Source organism: Aulonocara sp. 'chitande type north' Nkhata Bay, linkage group LG2, assembly GCF_057382095.1.
Source record: "Aulonocara sp. 'chitande type north' Nkhata Bay isolate Kocher_YH1m ecotype deep benthic linkage group LG2, A_spYH_male_GT1.1, whole genome shotgun sequence".
Lineage (NCBI taxonomy): Eukaryota > Metazoa > Chordata > Actinopteri > Cichliformes > Cichlidae > Aulonocara > Aulonocara sp. 'chitande type north' Nkhata Bay.
Window position 1 is genome coordinate 29,940,514 of NC_141345.1, and position 22,286 is coordinate 29,962,799.

At 40.7% G+C, this 22,286-nt stretch overlaps 2 protein-coding genes across 3 annotated transcripts in view; both read right to left on the reverse strand.

Moving 5' to 3' along the window:
* Positions 1-8,029, reverse strand: part of cpxm1b (carboxypeptidase X (M14 family), member 1b) — a 17,779-nt gene extending 9,750 nt beyond the window's left edge. The window contains exons 1-8 of one of the 2 annotated variants that reach the window (XM_086258691.1): positions 7,624-8,029; positions 6,021-6,176; positions 3,476-3,585; positions 3,239-3,378; positions 2,865-2,949; positions 1,921-2,080; positions 1,739-1,830; positions 1,009-1,132 (exon numbers count right to left, since the gene is read on the reverse strand). In XM_086258691.1, the coding sequence (XP_086114817.1) occupies positions 1,009-1,132; positions 1,739-1,830; positions 1,921-2,080; positions 2,865-2,949; positions 3,239-3,378; positions 3,476-3,585; positions 6,021-6,176; positions 7,624-7,993 (1,237 nt within the window). In that variant the 5' untranslated portion in view covers positions 7,994-8,029. The remainder of the gene's footprint in view (positions 1-1,008; positions 1,133-1,738; positions 1,831-1,920; positions 2,081-2,864; positions 2,950-3,238; positions 3,379-3,475; positions 3,586-6,020; positions 6,177-7,623) is intronic. The other variant, XM_086258683.1, reaches the window with a different exon arrangement.
* Positions 8,030-8,251: 222 nt separating this feature from the next.
* smu1a (SMU1 DNA replication regulator and spliceosomal factor a) lies at positions 8,252-21,764 on the reverse strand. The gene is made up of 12 exons (XM_086258702.1): positions 21,525-21,764; positions 15,452-15,662; positions 14,881-15,033; positions 14,561-14,671; positions 13,307-13,435; positions 13,057-13,176; positions 12,840-12,956; positions 12,468-12,595; positions 10,649-10,775; positions 10,388-10,555; positions 10,151-10,303; positions 8,252-9,815 (listed from the first exon to the last, which is right to left on the reverse strand). Exons 1-12 carry the CDS (start codon positions 21,548-21,550, stop codon positions 9,717-9,719), a joined length of 1,542 nt encoding a protein of 513 aa, XP_086114828.1. The 5' UTR covers positions 21,551-21,764; the 3' UTR covers positions 8,252-9,716.
* Between the last annotated feature and the right edge of the window lie 522 nt (positions 21,765-22,286).

The following is a 22,286-nucleotide window of genomic DNA, read 5'->3' on the forward strand; positions in this document are numbered from 1 at the left end:
CAAACAAGAGCACAGATTTAAACCCAAACAGACCCCAACCTCCCCCTGACTGACTTCAACATAACAACCTGAAGTGATTTTTTGGCGGGAAATACCCTACCTACCACTCTGCTGCCACGCGGGCTGAGTCGATGAGGCCAAAGAAAACATTTGTACACCTTAAAGCAAACGAGGGAGAACTCTGGACTGTTTATGTCTCACACAGTAGTGCACTGTATCTGAAGAAGGGCTGAAAGACACGGTCAGAACCAGTATACTGACCTGCTGACCTCTTAGTTTACTGTCTCATTAGGGGAGAAGCGGCATGGCAGCACAGCACCATGTGGAAGATTCAAGGTTTAGTTGAAGCTTTAGATTGGAGCTTTCTTATGAAACAGTGTCTGCCCAGATTAAACGGTAAATAAAACTGTAAATATTATAGACATCAATGAAAAGGCAAATTATGTTGAGGAATACTTTGACCTAGATGGAGCATGTACAAAGAGAAAAAAGAACAGGCTCCATGATTAACGCCTGTGGAACTCCAGATGTCATAACAGCTGATCTGCAGGAGTATTTTCTAGTGATAGCTGAGAAAATCCTGAGTTTAAGATAAGATTTAAACCAGTAAAGAGCCAAAGCCCTGACTCTTCACAGTGTTCCAAGCTCTCAATAAGTAAATAATGATTGCAGCTTTGTGCCATGTTTCTAATTAGAAATAAGAAGTTCAGCTTCTGAGAAGTAAATTAAAAAACACCTGTGAGGAGGAGGTGGACGTCATGAACACGCACAGAGCACCACTGCCATCCTCAGGGAATTTAGGGTCTTCTGCTTTTTTGCGTTGCACAAGGATACTCTGACATCCAGACTAGAGGAGTCAGGGATTAAAACCGGAAACCTTCTAACTAGTAAGACTAGATTAAGCTTTGATTTGTGTTAAAAAAAACCAAATGATTTCACTGATGAGCTTTTCTTCCTAGAGTTAAGCTTCCCTCTCCTGCCGCTTTCACATTTCTCTGTAAGTCTCACCCAGCTCGTGTTTTCCTGGATTGTCGGAGATCTCCATGACATAGAGCTTCAGCCCCATATAGCTCTTCCCGATGCTGTAGATGCGCGTGATGTCAGGGCACTCCTCTTGTACTGACTTCATCAGCTGTTAAAACAAAAAACAAAAAAACGTGTTTCACTGACACAGTATTTCAAAGGGCAACTGTTTTGTAGCCTCATTGGAAGCGTGTTAAGCTTAGATGATGCCCAGATAAAATTCAAGTGCATCATTTCAACCCATCTCAGCGGGAAACAAATGATATGTATAAAAATGTGGGGTAAATTATTTTACAAACGGATTATTAGAAATTAATTATCTGAAGGTTCCTCATTTAGTCTGAGTGTCTTTGAACCATCTGAAGTATTTATCCAACACTTCTTTTAGGAAATTGAAGTTAAAAAACTGCCAAAGAACGCATAAAATACACATACAAAGTAAGTTAGATGGCACAGAGAAACTTCTTGTCACTGAAGTGGAGTATAAACATTTCATACGTCTACATCCCATAAATCAGCCATGTCAGACCTCTGGCTATGTTTGGGGAAGGTGGACCTGTGTTTGCTTTGGTTGTTTGTTTTCTGACCGTCAGATTCAGACAGCTCGTAGTGGCAGCACAGTTCATTCAACAGAATGAAACCTCTGTATATTTGCTTTTGGTCAGACCAAGCAGACCACACACACATTAAAATGTTCAGGATATAAAACAAACACCTTTCTCATCTCCTTATAGTTGTGGTGTCTGAAGTCCAGCTTGTCTTTGGACTCTGTGGGCTCTGTCTGCCATGGATAGATACTGTTTGGATCTGTAAAATGGGAAACGTGTGTCTCTTTAATTAAATACTTATATCTATATGAATGTAAAAAAACTATTTCCAGCTAGTGGCCTCTTATACCTGAGAGTGCACAGCCCAACACCTCAGCTCTCAGGCAGATGTGCCCCTTCGTCCCATTCTGGTACCAGGACTGTGGGTTGATCCGAATATAGCGTGCCACTGTGGAAGTGTTGAAGAGGGCGAGGACGGGTGTCTCTGCATCTTGGTTTCCTTCAAATATCTGCGACACAAGGACACATTTAGGTTAACGACCTATAATACAAATACGATTTTTTTAGTAATAAAAATATAAAATTGTACTGTAAAAACTATTTTCATAACTGAATATGAGCACATTGCTCTATCACTGCAAACCGTGAATTTTAACGTCAGTTTGTGCACGCTTGTCATATTTTGATCTCCTCTGATTTTCACCACCTGAATTCAAAAGCCCCGTGGGGAAAAAAAGAAAGAAAGAAAAAGGTTGGACAAAGCACATCTGGCACATCGTGCCAGATGTGGCTGAGTCACACATGCCAGACAGAGCAGGGGAAAGAACAAACCCCAACAAATCTGCACAGTTAAACCAGTTTTTGAGTTTTCAATAACCGAACGTCACAAACTTTGCCCTCACACTGTAAAAATGAAATAGCATATAATCTTTAAATGTGCTGCGTCAACACTATGGACCAAACTTTCCTTTACAGGACTTTGTTGGAATGATGGTAACAGCTTGCGGGTAAATTAAACTCTAATGGCTTTTCCTTTTTTTGTCCATGAAGTGGGTTCAAGCTTCTGTGGTGGGAGTAAGAATAACGCAAAGTTATTCCACAAATACAAGAAAAACACTTTGCTTATATTATTTTGGCCTGTATTCTTTCATAAACATGCAAAAGGCTAACCCGTTACCTTTAACAGATAAACCCGAGACAAAGAACGGCCTCGTGACTCCTTTTATAACCAGCTTAGAAAGTGAAACGTATACACAGAGTAGAGGGAAGATCAGAGCTCGGGTGTTCACTCACAGCCTCTTCAGTCCCGTTCATACATGGCTTCCAGACCAGTGTGTCATTGCTGAACTGCACCTTGTAGGTATGCACAATGTCCCAGCTGTTTGTGAACAGAAAACACACATCTGGGTTGTAAATATGGCACATGTGATATGACACACACTTTTTAACTTAATCAAGACATTACCAGGTTTCTGAAAAAGAGCACAAACTGAAGACGGAGCAAAGCCTGCTTTTATGTGTCTTAAATTAAGTAACATTGAGTAACATCTCACAGTAGGCAGACTTTGGGAACACTATCTTGGACTTCAAAATGAAACAATACTTCCATTCTGTCCTGAAACCAGTTTCCCAGCAGGCTTACTGATTTCTAACCCACCAGCACTGACCTCCAGATGGAGTTGCGCCCCTGCAGGATGACACCAGTAAAGCGAGTCAGCCGTCGAGCGTCAACCTCCAGCCACTGCTTCTTATCTCTGTACTGAGCACACCAGGCCCCATCATAGATATCTCCATCCTCTATTCCAGACTGCCACACACAAGTGGAATGCACAGTGTTTATGATGCTTCTGCAAGTATAGCCTGAAGTGCAGCGGTGGATCTTTTTTTAAATTCTGCGCAGTCACCTGGATGTTGAGTCGACCCCTGTGGGGACCCAGGCCTCGGCGCTTGTAGGACGAAGCCCTCAGCTGTGTGTCTTTGACCTTCAGTGACTCGAGACCCAGTGGAGGACATTCTGAGACAACCAGCAGGGCTTTATCAGTCATTTCACTTAATTATGAATGAAATTACAGGAGAAGGGGTGAATTCGAAGAAGTGTGAGTTCGAAAGGTAGAAGTCAGATTTTTTTAGAACGTTATTAAAAGACAGAATATCTGTGAACTGTCATTTTCTGATAATTTAGTGCCATCAGACAGAACACACTGTTGGAAAAAAGGGTTTTCTTATTTACACTGAAGCACGTTAGATTATTTTAAAATGCAGATGTTCAAATCAAACTTCCAGGAACTTGTGGCTCAGTGCGCTTTGACGCCCTGCATCAATATGTGATTGTATAAAATATTCAGCCGCATGGATGCATTGCATTTAAACAAACATAACCGTGCCTTGTACATATTTTACTGAACACATGCACACACGTTTCTCGTGAATAAAAAGCTGAGAGTTGACCCCTCAAAAGCATTTTTCACGTTTTTTTTAGCAGATTAGATAAAAAGGCAGATGCTTCCATACAAAAATCGCTTGTATGATGAATTTGGAAATGCTCATCATTATTGTTGACCTTTTTAGTGGGCAAATCTGAACCCCTCTGTAAGAACGCTGAGCGGAAACATAACTATTATTCTTTTATGTTTCTAAGATTTTCACTTGTTCAAGTGTCTTCAACCCTGATGGGTTTACAAATTAAGTCAAAGGCAGCAGGTAGAAAACAGAGAAAGCTGAAGCACTGAGGTTTCTGTAAACCTGTTCACGGGCTCTGCAGCCGTGAGTCCTCGGACAGACTCTCATTGTCTGCTGGGTTCAGCTCGGTTCAAAATGCCTCCTCCTCTTAGGAAGCTTTATTAGCTGCTAAAAAGCGTTGGGCCAGAATATAGAAGTAGCATAAATGAATGCTAAATGTTGATGGCATTTCCTGTAAAGACCCTTTCCCCCTTTTGCCTTGCACTCCTGTAGGATCTCCTTCGAGTTGCTTGTGAGTCAAAATGTGTCTTTGTTGCTGCTGACCACGGGAATCCTGCCAAACCACAAATTTATTCTCAAACTTCTGAAGCGGAGCCAAAGACAGCTGGCAAACTCACAACGATGCCCGGATTACACTCAGCTTTGACTACATTAAAGGAATCCACAACTGAGCTGATTAACTGTGTAAATAAATCCCACCAGGAGTTTTTCTAGAGGTAGAAGAGCATTATTGTGCGTCTTTCATTGTTCTCCAGCACTAAAGATTTCATCTTTCATTTAAAATGAATGAAGCCATAGAAGATGTTTTCCTGACCCTGAATCTGACCTCTGTGCTGGTTTCCCATTTTTCCCAGACTCGCTCTTTGCTGCTTCCTGTTGTTCTAAAGTTCAAGTCAAGTCACACTCATATTAACTTATGCATCATGCTGCTGATGAATGAAGGCATGAAAACACCTCCGCTAACAACCAGGAAGAGGCAATATTATAAGTTTGACACGTACTTATTCTCAACATGCAACATTTTCTGTCATATCACTCACTGCTAATCTCACCCCAGCACTGTCTGACAGGCCTGCATGGATTTTAACGAACATCGGCTCTGATTTGACATGACATGACAGCTTGCCTACTAAGCATTTATTTCTAGCCAGCCTCCACTGAGCTAACCTTTGATCATTCCCTCTGTACACACAGATTATGCAGACAGATGCACTATACACACACACGCTTACTCAGCTGGCACGATTTCCAGTCTAGTACACAAATATGAGATATGTACTGTATATACAAGGGAATATGCACACGGCAGAAACCAGACTGTGCATAATCACACTAGTAACTACAAAACACTTCTATTCTGTGATGTGTGTTAACTACAGGGACTAAGTTCGGCTCAATCATACATGAGGGACAAAAATCAAGAGACGCTAAGAGTAAAAGGAAGCTAGAGGAAGATAATAAAACTCTTCAAATTGAAGTGAAGGAGGAGGAAACTCATTGTATATGGTACAATACATCATCGCTTATCGTGTTCCCAATGTAAATAAAGAAGACTGGCAGAAGCAGAAAGGTGAAATCTGTGAGCAGTTCAGCAAAAGTCTGAGTCTGCACTTTCTTCTTTTTAAGGGCTTCAATGAATCAATTTTGCGTTTGTATCATGAATACCTGTGTTTTTAAAAGTAGCTGCAGGTGGATGGAAGCTGCTGCCAGGCTTTAGTTTGAGCTTGCACTGAATGAGTGTAACACACAGCAGTTATACATCAGGCTTTACATATACAGTATGCCTCCATTCAGCACTGCCTTGAGTTTGATTGTCACAATATTAAACCCATAAATGGCTCTTATCTGAGCTAGTTTAGGAAATAGTTTGGTTTGTGGCTGCCTGGTGTGAGTGTGACCTGACAGCTTGACCTCTTTCAAGCAGGAAAAAGCAACCAAACCTGTCTGATGGGCATACTGTATACTTTGGGGCTAACCCCCGATACATACGTGGGGCTGTTTCTGTGGCCACTGATGGGCTCACTCTTTTTTTGACCTGGGGTTTTGCTCTTTCAGCAGCATTTGGCTTCTTGCCGATGACTTTGGGTTTCTTCAGGACCGTTTTGGGCTTCTTTGCTACCTTAATGCCTCTGGTGGACCTCTTTGCTATAAAAAAGCAAACCATTTGATACACAACAGGGCATGCATTCCTCATACCACATCAATATGCAATATTTTAGACAGGACACTTTACAATGGAACTTTGCTTTCAAGGAAAATAATAATAATAATGGATTGGATTTATATAGCGATTTTCTAGGCACCCAAAGCGCTTTACAATGCCACTATTCATTCACTCTCACATTCACACACTGGTGGAGGCAGCTACAGTTGTAGCCACAGCTGCCCTGGGGCAGACTGACAGAAGAGAGGCTGCCATATCGCGCCATCGGTCCCTCTGGCCAATACACCAGTAGGCAAGTAGGGTAAAGTGTCTTGCCCAAGGACACAGCCCAGGGATCGAACCGGCGACCTTCCGGTTACAGATGCGATTTCCAACCCCCTGAGCCACGGGGCAATCGTGGCTCAGGGGGTTGGAATAGCTATATTTCAATCTCTTGCAGAGAACTAGATGAGACTCTCATATATTTCTATTAATAATGAATTGGTCTGCTTATTTTAACACAGAAACGGGAAAAAGCCCTGCACAAACAATCAAATTTAAAAATTCAAAAATATTTAACTATGGAGACAAGGCCAGCTGTTTCTTGGTGCTGTCCATCATTTTTTCATGCTATAATAATAATATACGGTTTAATTTTTGAGGGTGAGATGACTCTTGCCAAGAAAGCAAACAAGATGTTACTCCCTGTGCCCCAAGTCTGTGAGACAGTTAACATGCACTGTCCTTCTTGAATTAAATAACGAGCTCAATAAACAAACTAACAACCCCTGCAGTAGATGTTCTGGATATGCATCTGCTCGCTGTGCAGTGGAATATTCCTGCATTACCAACATTACATGTGACTGGTTTTAAGAAGAGTTGCCTTCTGTTTTCTGCTCTCAGGCATTGCACAGCACATCTGGTTTTCATCAGCGGAAACACACGGCTAAAATGTTTCACTGCACCCTCTGCAGAATGTGGAACATCCTCCCCCAGCCCTCGGACAATGACTCTCCGACCGCAGATATGAAAACACTAACACAGTCCTTTTACACTCCGAGTATCTACAAAACTGTGGCTTCAAGTTGTTGTTGAAAGTCTGTCGCTTCATCAGTGATTAATGCGACCATGATTAGAGTTGGTAGACAGTTTGTTGCATCTAACTTTCAAAGCAGAATTTACATTGAATTAAAGTTTTGGCTGCTTTGTTCTCTTTCAGTGTCACCATGATGCATTTACACTGAAACTGCTTTACCACATAGGCTTTTTGCTTAAGGGAAAAGTAATGACCAGTAAAACCAAAGGACAATCAGTGGAGTTCATTTGCTCTCATGTAAGCTTTTCCATGAAGGAGAACCCTTTGAATTTAACAATTTGTCATCAATTTGAGATTAAACAGCATTAAAGAAAATGAAAAACAGAAATAAATATCAGTTTGTGTCCACTCACCCAACTCTGGAGGACCTTCTTCTTCTCTTTCAGTTGTTTTACCAGCAGCTTCACTCAGACTTTCTGGAGCTGTGGTGGGTTTGCTTATTGACTTACGATACCTAGTTGTGAATCCTGCGGTGGGAACCTCAGTGGTATTGGGTTTCCCTGCAGAAAAAAGGCTCTCAGTTGAAGTTAGAGCTGTGTTTAAAGCCACAGTGGCTCTCCTTGAGGTTGTGCCATCTGCAGGTCTGCTTATAACAACAACAGAGCCACAGTTCAGATAAAAAAGCACAGTGATGAGCAGAAATCCTGCCATAGCAACTCTCCCCTGCAGAAAACCTAACACGAACTTCTCATTCAACCTCTGTGACCAGCTGCTCTGCAACATCAAGTTCACAGCAATGCAAACAACTTCCTGTTGTATATATATATATAGAAGTTAAAAAAAATAAACTTTAGTATGATGTGTTTTTGGCTAAATTAAATAAGACTTCAAAAAGCTGAAAATAAATTGAGCCTTAGTCTGTGTGGAATTCTTTTTTGTTGAAAAAAGTAGGATACAAATAAGTAATTGTTCATTGGTGTAAGAAACCACCACATCCTTCTTACATGCTGCCATTACAGGAAATAATAAAAGGCTCCAGAATCTTTAGAATAAATGACACTTTAATAATTTTCTGAAATGCTCTTGACTTGGTAAAATAATCAAAACAATTCTGGTGACAACAATCAGAGTAGAGGTACATTATACTTTTCACATTTGCGCTTTTATTTTGAAGGATTTACAAACCTTCCTTACCTCGCTGACTGACTGGATGCTCCTCTCCTCTGCAGAGCTGCTGTACCAACAGCCATGCACCAGTTTATTCAGGGATTAAACGCAGAGGCAGAGAATTACCAAAACATCTTCCAGAACTCGGGGAGGCAGGAAATTAAATGTAGACCGAACTGCCTTTAAAAACTTCAGATGTTTTGTGAAGCTTCTTTTTTTTTTTCTCGCCTTTAAAATGTGGAAGATTTCTTGAATTACCGGTATGTCGCAATGATTCAAAAGCACTGGAAGGGATTATTTCTTTTGCACAGATGTCACATTTCACTGCTCTGGTTAAACAGTTTAATGGCACAGACAGACGGCGTTACACAGGACGTGTGCATCCAGACAGCAAATTCATATAAATGGGTATAAAAAAACCCCGAAAAACAAACCAGAAGGAAAAAACAAAAAACACTTGACATATTACACCCCATTTCCAAATGATAACCAAATAGGTGGTATTTTATAGATCACTGAACAAAACTGTTTTCTGTCCAAGATCAGCAACGTTTGAGGAATTCAAAAATACTGGGTAACATTTTCTACATCTTATACTTTTTCTATTCTAAATGAGAGGAACCAACATGCAACCATGAACTATTTAACCAGATCTTACTGAAAAATGCAAACAAAAATATATTTACAAAAACAAACTTTTAAAATGAGTCGGCTCAAGTATCTGCACTCTCACTGTGGACCTCTCTCCTCCTGCTGAAGCGCTCTTATATAAAAGTTGGAAATGCTTGCATGTTGAACAACAGAATCTTATTTATTCAACAGCCAGTGGAAAATGTGCAGAATTCTTTTCTTTAGGATTTCACTGAGTACAGTTCGAGAATTTGTGACAATCACGTTTCCTTCACATTTGTAATAATTTCTGTGGAAAACTGTTAATGAAAACAACAACAGCGGGTGGCCTACAAATTATTAAATATCATCGCTGTTCATCAAATTGCTTTCTAAGACACATGAAATGAAAACTTTATTTGTAAAAAAATATGCAACAAACCTAAGAAGCTGAGTTAAATAAGACTCTGCTGTGCAAACACCCCAAACTGCCGTAGCTGTCAACATTCACATGTATATTTTTTTAATGATACAAAAACTTCTTAAAATCCTGCTCAGTCTTTGCATTTTAGTCACTACTGTGTTCCCATTAATTTAAACCTCTGAACCACCTGAATCTGAGAAGGATTTATTAGGGCTGCAGAAGGTTAAATAAATCAAAGTGGGCGGAGCCGTGTCCAGACTGAGGAGAGCATCAGTCTCTTCTCCTGAGGGTGTTTTTTTTTTCTTTTTAAGGTTTCCAGAGCTTCAGCAGGCCATCCTCACTGTAGGTGGAGATGAGGTTCTGGTGGGGGTGGTGAGCGATGCCGATAACATCCTTCTCGTGGACCTGGAGATGGGAGATGTAAGATGTGATCAAGATACACCAAAAACATCAAGAGTGAAACAGAGTAGAGCTTCTTCCAGTCTGAAGTGATGGATTCACACAAAAATTATCCATTATTTTGCAAAATAATTTCAGCTACTGTGTGTAAAATGGAAACATCAGCAGTGACCAGTACAACACCTACATGTATATAGTTTTATATGGAAGACAAGGCAGTTACACATCCCCCCCTTCAACACTGACTTCAAAACTTCAGCGATAAGAACTTGGGGGAGGAACAGAGGACAGAATATGGTGTTGTATTTTTGGAAACTCTGATCCTGAGTGCCGTAACGTACCGTCAGTGTTCTCTCCAGCTTGCCGGTGACTGTGCTGAAGCAGTAGAGCACAAAGTCTTCACCCACGCAGTAGATCCACTCGCCGCGGGGCGACAGAGTGCAGCACACAAAGTCACCACCTTCCCTCTTACCGGAGCTGAAACTCCTCACGATCTGCACAAACAGCTTATTACCTAAAACTCCGGGTTTAGAAGAAAATCCCAAACAACTGTTAGTGATGTGGCGACATTAACTGACCTGTCCCTGCATGTTCATGATGACCACTGTGTTGGAGCGGTTGCACACGACAAAGTGCTCCGGGTTCTTGGGCAGCAGGATGACGTTATTGACTGTGATATCAGTGCCGGCTGACGTTCCCAGAGGCTTGAAGGTGCTGGTGCACTCAGTGGTCTTCACGTTCCAGACCTGAAGCACGTTGAAGATGAGTGGGAAAGCAAGAAGCATTATGAGAAAGAAGTGGATGAATGGGGTTATTTTTAAATCAGCCGCTTCTCTTACCTTTACTGTACCATCAGATGAAGCGCTGATGATGTGATGGCCGTCCGGAGTGAATGTGACCTCGTTGACAAACGAGGAGTGACCGCGGAACTCCTTTAGAGTTTTACCTGACTTAAGTCCATGGATTCTTATGAAAAACAACAACAAACAAATAGGGATGACGTCGACATAATAATTTAAGAAGGTTTACTGAAGAGCACAGTAGTTTTAATGAAGAATGAAAGAACAGTAGTCTATTCCGCCTTGTTAAATTCCTGTGATTCTGCTGACTTCGCACTATATTTACTGATGCTGATAAAATACAGACGCTAAGATTGGATGCCACTGTTTGTGTGTTGCTGGTAAACATCTGGGACATTAATAGAAACAAAAGTACCTATGCTATTGTTTTAAATCAACACTACATTAATGTTACAGAGGACCAGAACTATTTCTTGCCCAGATCCAACATTAATGTTATCATTTATTAGTCATAGCCGGCAGTGCTACCATAATCATAATGTACGTAATTACATGGCTAATGTTAACGTGTGTGCCAGTCAGGTAAACATTCTAACTGTCTTGGAGCTAGAGCAGGGCGATATGACCAAAAATATTTATCACGATATACATTTGAAAATTTGCGATAACGATATACAGTAACTGACAATATAATTGACACTAGACAAAATACTTTACAACTCCACAACTTTATTAGTGCAAAAACCCCCATCAATGTATTTTCACTTAAACAAGCAGCTGTTTTTTTATGTGCATTAAAGTTATATAAAAATGTAACAGCGCAAATTCCTTGCTGACAGTTTGCCAAAAGGCATTTCCAGTGGGATTTTTACAAACCAATTCTGGTTCATCTGTTTCATTTAACGATCCACTTTCGCTCTTTTCATTCTGCGTCGCCGCCATGTGCGTATGTAAACATAGGCACTGCGCATGCGCGTTTTACCCATATTCTATCGCGATATGTCATTTTCCTATCGTTGCCCAAAATGACACCGGTATTACCGTGAACGGTATGATATAGCCCAGCCCTACTTGGAGCTTTATTGAGCTCTTGAAATTCCTTGTTATTACTGGTTGGTTGTTTGTTGCTACTGTTCATGTGTTCAGCTGCTAGTCGGGGGAGGGGCTTTAGTAAATCATGTTCAGAGGAGCCACCACTGCTGATTTACTGACACAAAAATGCAGCTGTTTTTGTTTTTTAATGTAAGTGTATTTAATACTTCAAGACACAATTAGTATGGTCTTTTGTTGCCAATGGTAACAGTATTGTTAGCATCTAGGCACCAGCTGTTGTTAGATAAGAGAACTTCAAACAGTAGCAGCCACTCGTACACTCACACAGAGTGTACAGCAAAGAGAGAGCCTGAGTGGAGCTAAAAACTACGGTTCTTCTTAAACAACCAAAATCATCACGATAAAAAGCCAACTGAACTTTGGGAAAAAGTGATCTTTTCACCTGCTCCCATCCACCTCCTACATGCTTGAACACAACCAGACCACACTCATGATCCCATAGCCTGCTTTGAAGTTTGGTCATCATGGACATCAGCACTAAGATCATTCACTTTGTGACAATTAAACAACCTTGCACGTCCTTAGTATGAGCTTTAGATTTTGAGAAATAATAGTGGCAGCCATAACCACTGTATTATCTTTATTTCACACCACAGTCGCAGTGAGAAACTAGAAGTGAGTGCATGATTGAGTTTGGTAAACACATTGTGCATATGGGGGAAAACACCACTAGAAAAACACCACCCTAATGGCTGCACAGCCTCCTCTGCTGCTGGTAAGGACAAACAGTCAGATAGTAGTTTACCTGATGGTCTGATCAAAGGAGGCACTGAGGAGCTGGCTGCTGTCCTTGCAGAAGCTGACACATGTTACTCCTTTGCTGTGGGCACGCTCGAACCTCCTCAAACACTGACCGCTCTGGATCTTCCAAACCTACACAGACACATACAGTTTGTTCTCGTGTTTTAGTAAAACAGAAAACACACGAGTGAAAGAAACTGAGGTTTTCAGTTTTCTGAGAGCTTTCATGTGTAATAATTAAAATGTCTTCTTGGTTTTTATAATTTTATACCAATAGATGTGGTTATATAGCTAGAAATGGGCTGCAAGTGCAGAATTGGTGAATGAAACACAGAAGGACAATGACAGAAACTGAAGTACAGCTGGTCCTCTATACCTTAACCTTCCCATCCTGGGCTCCAGTGGCCAACATCTCTGTGTCCCGACTGAAGCCCATACACAACACAGCGTCATCCATCATCATGAAGTTATCCTGAGCCTGGTATTTCAGATCCTGCAAACACAAAAGATATATAATAATTAAAAATAACTGGCATAAACAGAGTGACATTTAAGCAGAAACTAAATCTGCCTTTCTTTTCCTTTCAACCCACCTTCCTGATTTTGCCAGTTGTGAAGTTCCAGACTTCGATGAAACCGTCCACAGAGCCAGTGACCAGATACTGACCATCAGGGGAGAATCGGGAACACTCCACGTGAGATTTCTGTCCAAACTGCACAGGGAGGAAAAACAAGTCACGTCAGAACAAGTTTAAGTCATGAACTTGAACAAATGGCAGTAAGGCCTGGTCACAGTGAAGAAGCTGACTAATACAAATTGCCATTTTGGGATAGTGTGGGTACCTTGATGTGTCTGCTGAGCTGCGTGGGAAAGCGTTCCTCTTCTACATCTTTAACGGCAGCTTTACCTCTGAACAAGTCAATGGTCATACCAGGAGGCAGGAGACCCTGATGCTGCTGCCACTTCAGAGCCTACAGAAGGAAAAAGATGACGGGGGACGACATAAGCATTTGCATTTTATCTGAACTGAGGAACAAATTTTATTTATATAGCACCAAATCACAACAAGGTGCTTTATCCGGTTGTTAAGTCTGACGTCACTAGCCGTGTCTGGGTCTAAACTCCGCTGCAGGTCCATATATCAAGCGATCACTATGGCATTACTGAGAGTTGAAAAACTGTCTAAAGTCTTTCATCTTTAATAAAATGATCAGCATTCTGCTCTACCAGGTGTAACAATTGAGTTTAACATCCAGGCATCCATGAAAACGGAATTTATGACATTTAACGGAGTTAGACGTTAGCAGGAAGTTAGCTCGCTAGCTTCTATCTAAATACAATATAGCATGTCCTGACTGCGGGGTTTTGGAAACAAATTAAAACGTACAGCTCTGTTATCACTTCCAGCATAAATGAAGACAGAAAACTAAACAGCAGTGACGTTTGTAGGGTTACTGAAGTTGGGCTAGCTGGTATATAATGATGTGCTACGTGACCGCTAGCAACACAGCTATGTTAGCATAATATGAACAAGCTAACTTTTTTTCCACTCGATAAAAGTTAACGTGAGTGTTCTCGGTGGTCAGGAACAAATGTAATCGCATGGCAGGATGCTGTAAAAGGACCAAACTTCAGCCAGGAGAACAACTGAGATAATCCATCCACAATACGAGGTTAGTCATTCATATACTGCTGCATGGGCTGGGCTGCAGTTACATCCTAAGGTTTTAAAAACTGAGCTTAAATAAATGATTAGCGGTAATAAAAGCCGAGCGAGGTCAACAGTGATCACTGACTGTTTTAGGAGCTTTTTGAGATCAAATATAAGAAAATACATAACATTAAACATGTTAACAACACAAAAGCCATATTAAACGCAGACTACTTTAGACCCGGAAGTAGGATTCATCGCGTCATCACTGAACAACCGAATAGTGTGTAGTTAAGACAATACAATAACAAGGAGTCGATATTATGCATGCAGAATTATAATCAAGGACAACTCTGCTTGTACATTCCTATTTTTTTTTGTAAAATTAAGAGGCAAATGAGTTTCACAAACTAGTACAACACCTGCAAATTTGCAGGTCACATACCTGTCCCAGCAGAGCCATGAGACGAGAGGGAGGCACCACGCTGACCTCTCCTGCCAGCGCCTGAGCGATGGCCGCCCGACGCTTCTCCTTACTGCTGCCATCTGGGTAGGCCTGGATAGAATTTCAACAATGCGTAAGAAAGAAACATGCACATCTATTAAAAACGTACAGCACATTTTAATCTGATGTTCTTTCTGATTTAAAACCTTATTTTTCCAGATTTAAAAAGCCGAGGGAAAAAAAAACGAGGGAAAAAAAATAATAAACTCAGGAAAAAATGGAAAAAATAAATAAGAGTCACTTTAAGCAATTTATCTCACCTCTCTGGGATCAAAGTAGGAGCGAGCCAGCAGGTTCTCCAAGTGGATGTATCTCTCTGGCTGGGTCTGTTTCAGCATGATCATGGGGTCGGTCTGTCTGAGCAGTGAACGAGCTGCACCCAGCTCTCTCAGTTCAATCAGCTCTAACACGACCTGGTGAGGGAATCAACACAAAGGCCCAACTTAAACAAACAAAAAGATCTACTATGCTTACACTGGGAGATTTGCTATGATACAAATGCTTAGAAAAGAAAACATCTGGATTAAGATAGTATTACAAGAAACACCTGAAAAAAACCCTTTCTGACCAGAAACCATTAGAAATAAAGCTGGAGGACTTAGCCAAGCTTTGGACACCATCCAAAATGGTGTGAAAGCCCAGTTCAATGTACTATCATCATCATCATCATCATCAACATCTATCTATAACTCTCTAAATCTAATATTCACACTTTACTGTCAACACTTCTCATTGTATACAAACAAGCCCTCACCCCCCGTATAATCCCAGATGATGATAAGATGCCAGCGTCTTCTGGACCTGTCAATCAAAACTTTATCCAGACCATACCTGTTCGTAAAGGTCTATCAAGGTCTTGTCTGGCAGCTTGAGGGACTGGATGGCTTGTAGAACAGTATCCCAGTGGCCGCTGTTGATGTCTGCCACGAAGCTCTCTATACTGTCCACTGTGTTCAGAGACACTGTCGTCTCCTCCTGCAGAGTGGCTAGTGTCCGGTGCAGATTGTTCTCTTTTAAGTACTGCATAATCAGACGGACCACGCTGTGAAAATAGACAAACAACGTGAGACAGAAGACGGCTCAGCTCAGGTAAAACAAGCTCAGGATTTGGTGGTCAGAAACGTTCCTGATGATACCCTACACTTTGAGGTATAGTGAGTTCAAATTCAGAATTTTCATGTCACAAGGTGGCACTCTTTTTACCTGGTTAGGTTCTCATAGTAACTTATACCAAACATATACTAGGGGTGGGGGAAAAAAAAATCGATACTGTGTAGTATCGTGATATTTTGTTTGCTAATAATGTATCGACACAGGGACAGCAGAAATCGATATTTTGTTACAAAAAAAGTTTTTGTGGACTGGAACATGCTCTGACTTCAGAGCATGTTGATCCTTTTTCTCAGCAAGAATCCTGACACTGTCCAAATGTGTTTAACTTTTTTTTGGCAGCAATAAACATGACAGTTTACTTATTTTAATTTAAGACATGTTTTATTTTAATTAAGTTTAAAACTTTTTTATTTAATGTAAAATTATATTTTGTTTTAATTTACTTTCAAATTCTTCAGTTGCTGAATGGGCTGCATAGTTTTCATAAATTGCATAGTTCAGAATAGCTATAATTGTACCAGATGGTTGCATTCAGTTAAGTTGGACTAGACCGTAATACAAACCGTTCAGTTTGTCAACAATAAAACTGACTGAAATGAGAGAAATACTGAGTGTGAGACTTTGATATTAGATAAAATGAATATTGATAACGTTTACCTTTATGTACAGAATCTGAATATCGCAAAATATTTTAAAAAATTGCAATAATATCGTATTGTGCGTTAAGTATTGTGATAATATCGTATCGTGGGATGTATGGTGATTCCCACCTCTAACATATACCATTATCTGCATTTTATATTCACTAAGTCTTCAGTACGCTCTAAGAGTGAAATAGATTCTCTGGTGTTGGAATAAGTGTTTGTGCCTTACTAACACCACGGTGCATTAATGTGGCACATAATCACTGGGACTGAAATACATTTAGACTTTGATGCAGAAAATAAATGCTTTTATGCTTGACTCTTATCTGCTGCAATGTCTGATTATACTGACACAAATGCAGCCAATCTAAGAAGATAGATAAGAAAAACATGAGTAGGCTATTTATTGGCTATTCATCATGGAGAAGATTAAATCTGTTGAAATAATTCACTTTAATCTGGGAACAAACTAAAGTGATTTCTCTTTCATTAGTGTAGGGAAATGCCAGTACTGCATGCACTGAAAGTCCAGCACACATTTTAGAATTGAGTGAACTAATAACTTCTAAACTCAAACTATGTTCTAGATCATCATCACCATCAGCACCACCAAGGGCGTGCCAGGGGGGCAAAATCTGCTGTCCTCCCCAGAGGCCCCTTTAGCAAGACTGTCCTATGTTGGTAATACATTTTAATAAACTTTGATGGCTGGATAAAACTGTTTTGAATAAATGTGTTGCCAAGAGATTATTTTGTTTTGCACCAGTAAATAGTTGATTGTGAAACACATGGAAATATCTGTGTGGTGTTTAAAATGTCAAAAGTCTTATTTATTTATAGGTATTTGATCCATATCAGGTTGCAGAAAACCTAGTTCATCTCAGGGCCAACATAGAGACAGGCAAACAGTTCACACTCATACATGATCTAATACTCATTTGTCTTTCCTCAACAAGTTTTCTCTTAAAGTGAACTCCATTCTGGGAGAGGAATCTTAAGCTGCTCCTGCTCAGCTCTGCTGAGAAACATTAAAGAGTTGGGACGTTCCAGTTAGTCAATCAATCAATTAAAACAGGTTATTATGGAATTCAAAGTCATGTAATTCTTTTCTTTCTCACCATATTTTTCAAGTATATATATATATATATATGTATGTGAAAACACCCAGCACGTCCCTGCGGGCGGTTTATCCTTCAAGCTCGGGTCCTCTACCAGAGGCCTGGGAGCTTGAGGGTCCTGCGCAGTATCTTAGCTGTTCCCAGGACTGCGCTCTTCTGGACAGAGATCTCCGATGTTGTTCCCGGGATCTGCTGGAGCCACTCGCCTAGCTTGGGAGTCACCGCACCTAGTGCTCCGATTGCCACGGGGGACCACCGTTACCTTCACCCTCCATTACCACGGGTGACCACCGTTACCTTCACCCTCCATATATATATATGTATATATATATATATATATATATATATATATATATATATATATGACAACAACATAATAAAACTGGAAATTCTGTTTTTGGTGTGCCACCTAGTGATGGGACGTTCTGTATCGAGGCTTCGGAGCGTGTGTCGAGTAATGGAGGGGGCGTTTCCGCGAAGCGCGTATCGAGGCTTGCTTCATTTATGGGAGGAGCTGAAAATGATGACGTCCGAAGCCTCGCTGCCCGGCTGTACCACGTGACTGGTTCATGAAGTGGTTCGAACTTTGCCGCGAGATATGACAGCGATATAAACCCCTCAGACTTCATTCACAATGTGGGTGTTTGATGGAGAGTTGCGGTTAGTGAGAGTTTGGAGACCGTTTGGAGGTTTATGAGAGTGAGGAGAGAAAGTCAGGAGAGAATGGGGCCAGCTAAGAAGAGGAGGATGTCCTCCCCTGTGTGGGAACATTTTGATCTTATTCCTCCCAACAAGGTATGTAAATTTCTACAGAAGATGTATTTTCATGATACTGATGGTGCAATACAATTTATGTTGAGCTGTCTTGACTTTTGTACAAGGTGAAGTGTTTGCTATGTGCCAGGGAGCTGGGATATAACAACAACACCTCATCCATGCTTAGGCACTACAGAGCTTTGCATGAGAATAAGGGGGACACCGATTGTGGAGCAAGACCAGGTGAGCCATCAAATGCAATGATAATATAGCATGCAGTAATGTTACTAAATGATATAACAATATTATACAACTGTTATAAGTTACGTGTGTGATATTTATATTTGTGCTTTATCTTTATTGTCTTTCCTCAGGAGAACAATCTCAAATAGATGAAGACCTGGTCAGCATGGTGATTGAGGACTCCCAGCCATTTAGCATTGTGGAGGACAAAGGATTCAAAAGATTTGTTAAATCATTAAATCCTAGCTATGTTCTCCCCACTAAAAAGGTCATAAAAGCAGTGAAAATTTAGTTTTTACAGAATAAAATGTGAACAGGCAGGACTGAGGCTCAAAGCCTCAGTGTGTAGCTGTCCATACCTCAACGTTACAAAAGCACAACCACTGTCCACACCCCAACCACACCTCACCTCACAGTAAATGATCATTTCCATTTCAAGCATTTCCAAATAATCATTTCCCATACTGCCACTATAAATATACACAGTATACTGCCATCACTACAATATACATGTTTTACACACTCCTTTTGTTGTTGACATTTACAGGCTGTGTGCAAAATGCCACACTCTTCAAATTCATGCCAGCTATTATTTTTACGTCCAGTAGGTGTCCTGCTAGAGCAAATGAAGCTTCATGAAGCTTCGCGTTGGGGTGAACCAATTGGATGAAAAGCTTCAGTGCTTCATGGGGCTTCATCTGCCCATCACTAGTGCCACCCCTATATGGTATTTGTATAGCGCTTTACTCAGTCCCTAAGGACCCCAAAGCGCTTTACACTACATTAGGGCTGCCACAAACGATTATTTTGATAGTCGACTAGTCACCGATTATTTATGCGATTAGTCGACTAATCAGATCATCATCCACTGGACGTAAAACTACAGCTTATTGCACCAGCAGCATCTGCTCTTATATAACTATCATTAGCTTACAGCTTTAAGCTTTGCTAACTAAAAATAAAGACAAGATGATAGTTTATTCAATTTTAATGAAATTTGCAGATTGTTTCGGTAAAGTTTAATAAACTCCTTGCTATCTAAAATATAACAGGACACCGGAGTATATTCTCCAGCATCTCACACTTCTGATAATCAGCTGTCTGCTTGACGTTTATTCAGCTGTGTAAAAACTATAACTTTAATCTCAGCCAAACCGATTTACTCAGGAACAAATAAAATACTAAAAAAAGCCAAACAATAACATTTTTAATTTATCTAAGTGACTCATATATATTTAACCTGAGTCGCGAAAGACGGCGGTGGGTTTGAAAACAATTTGCCGGGAGTCCGGTGTTCTCACGGCGCTAGTGACCTAGCCCCCGGCTAGCTATCGAGCTAGTGGGTAACAGACGTCTCCGAAAACGTCGGAGCGCTTTTGAAAATATGTGGTGTCCTGATAAACTGAGCAGATATTTGAGGTTTACACAGCTACATTCTCGCCTGAAAATATGTTAAACGTTTATTTTGTGACCCAGAAAGAATAATAAGAGTAATATTAAAACTAACTAGCTACCGCCATTGTTGGAAACTAAGCTGGGCCGCGCTATGAATTCTGGGACACAGCTGCTTCTTCTTCGGGGTTTAACGGCAGCTGGCATCCTTGTACATGCTGTGCTGCCATCTTCTGTTTCAGTCCGTTATTACACTCTTAAATCCTGCTATTATTCCTGCGTCTTTTGCGATCTTACAAAGCTTCAAACCACACGTCGACTATTAAATCAGTCGTCGACGATTTTGATAGTCGACGTAATCGTGACTAGTCGACAAATCGTGGCAGCCCTACACTACATTCAGTCATTCACCCATTCACACACACATTCACACACTGGCAATGGCAAGCTACATTGACCAGAACTCATTTGGCTCAGAGGGTAGGGCAGCTGCCGTGAGACCCGGTGGCAGAGGTTCGAATCCTACCTGTGACAGTTGCTACACATGTTCCCTGCTTGCATGCGCTCTGCAAGCTACATTGTAGCCACAGCTGCCCTGGGGCGCACTGACAGAGGCGAGGCTGCCGGACACTGGCGCCACCGGGCCCTCTGACCACCACCAGTAGGCAAACATGGGGTTAGTATCTTGCCCAAGGATATTTGGCATGCAGCCAGGAGGCAGCCCTGGATCGAACCACCGACCTTCTGATTAGTGGCTGACCTGCTCTGCCACCTGAGCTACAGCCACCCCACCTATATTATTATTGCCCTCAAATGGCCACCCCTATGAAAAAAAATCCTGAGGCATCTCTGTATGTTAAACTTGCTTTGGAGCAAATCCTTCAGTCGTGATCAATAACTTTCCCTATTTTTTTATTGTTACTGTGTTTGCCATCAATTTTCATTTTAAGGAGTAAGAATCTGCAGACAGATGTGTGGTCATTTCTAAACACTATGCTTACTACTAATGTTTTCACTAGTATTTTTTCTTGCAAAAAGCCTCAGTTTAGATAATTCAATTATGGATTCCTGCGAGATTTTGAATATTAGCAAATTATGAGCACCGTTTTGAATCTAGTGTGAATCTAGTTTTGAATAGACCGCGAGTTTCTGACAAAAAGTGGAGTTACTGACACTAAATGAAGCAGACTTAATATGTCAAGCAATCTGGCTACTTTAGTGAGTTGTCCAGGTTGGGTTTGTTTGAATCAGTAACATTTCCAGCTCATGTCAGAATCTACGGCGACTGGGAAGCGCACATCTTAAGCTAATGCTAATTTACTCACCTCTCTTTCAGTTTTGTGCAGTACACAGAAGCGATTAAAATATAAATGATCAATAAACAAATATTTCATATCACATAGTGCCAGTTGAAAGAGTACCTAACTCCACTTTCCAGTCATACACTACATACACTTCAGCGTATGGCTGGAAGTTAGCTCGTTAGCTTAGCACAAAAACGCTAACTACCGCTACTGCAGTTTACTGCAGGATGAAGGAGGCCTCACTGCCCAAAAATGTGATCAAATATGGAGCTTTTAAAACCCAGTTTACTTTAATAATAACACTCCTTTAACAATAGTTAAGCGGAGTACTTACTCTGCAGATTCCACCTCCAGAGACATGATTATTTATGTGAAAACAGCCTCCAAGATGCACTCCTGAGTCCACAGCAGAAACAAACGCCAGGAACACACGGCTACGGCACCGGAAGAAACAGGATCAGGAGGCGGTTTTTTTTCTCCAAAATAAAAGATTCATTTGACGCTCAAAAAACATGGAGTTATTTTTTGCTGCCGTTTTTGTTTTTGGATGACAAAAATGTTCACGTTTCGACGTCTTCATAATATTCAAACTCTTAAAACAAAAACAAATAAAGATACCAAATAACTGCACTAGTTCGCATTACTGTATTACAAAAAAAACCTGTTCTATGTCAACTGACCACCTGTTTCCTGGCAGGCCACCTCATATTATACCATACACAAACAAACAAACAAACAAACAAACAAAAATGCTTAATTTTAGCTCTCCGCTGTTATTAGTTTGGTCAGAAAAAGGTAAGAAGTATTTTTGCGATGAAGCTGAAGTTCAACATACATTTCTGAGAGCTTGAGTTTGGTTAAAAAATTGACAACAAGGCCTGAACTACCATATTTGAAGGTTTATCGAAATAATAATTTCAAAGATGGGTGTTAAAATTTGTAACACAGATGATAAGTATAAAAAATACTGCTCAAGCTTAAAATGCCCCTAACCTCATCACAAAACTCTAGAGTGTTTTATTTATTTCATTAATAACATTACAAAACTAAAATTGGAAAGTTTTAAGAACTTTTCCATCTGCCAGGATTTTTTTTT

What these genes read in the sequence shown, in the direction of transcription:
- smu1a (XM_086258702.1), bottom strand. Translation starts at nt 21,550, where the DNA reads ATGTCTCTGGAGGTGGAATCTGCAGA. An exon ending in AGCTCAGCAGACACATCAAG is followed by an intron (nt 13,177 to 13,306) that starts GTACCCACACTA and finishes CTCCCTGTGCAG; the next exon opens with TTTGGACAGAAATCTCACGT. An exon ending in CCCAGGATGGGAAGGTTAAG is followed by an intron (nt 12,596 to 12,839) that starts GTATAGAGGACC and finishes GTGTCTGTGTAG; the next exon opens with GTTTGGAAGATCCAGAGCGG.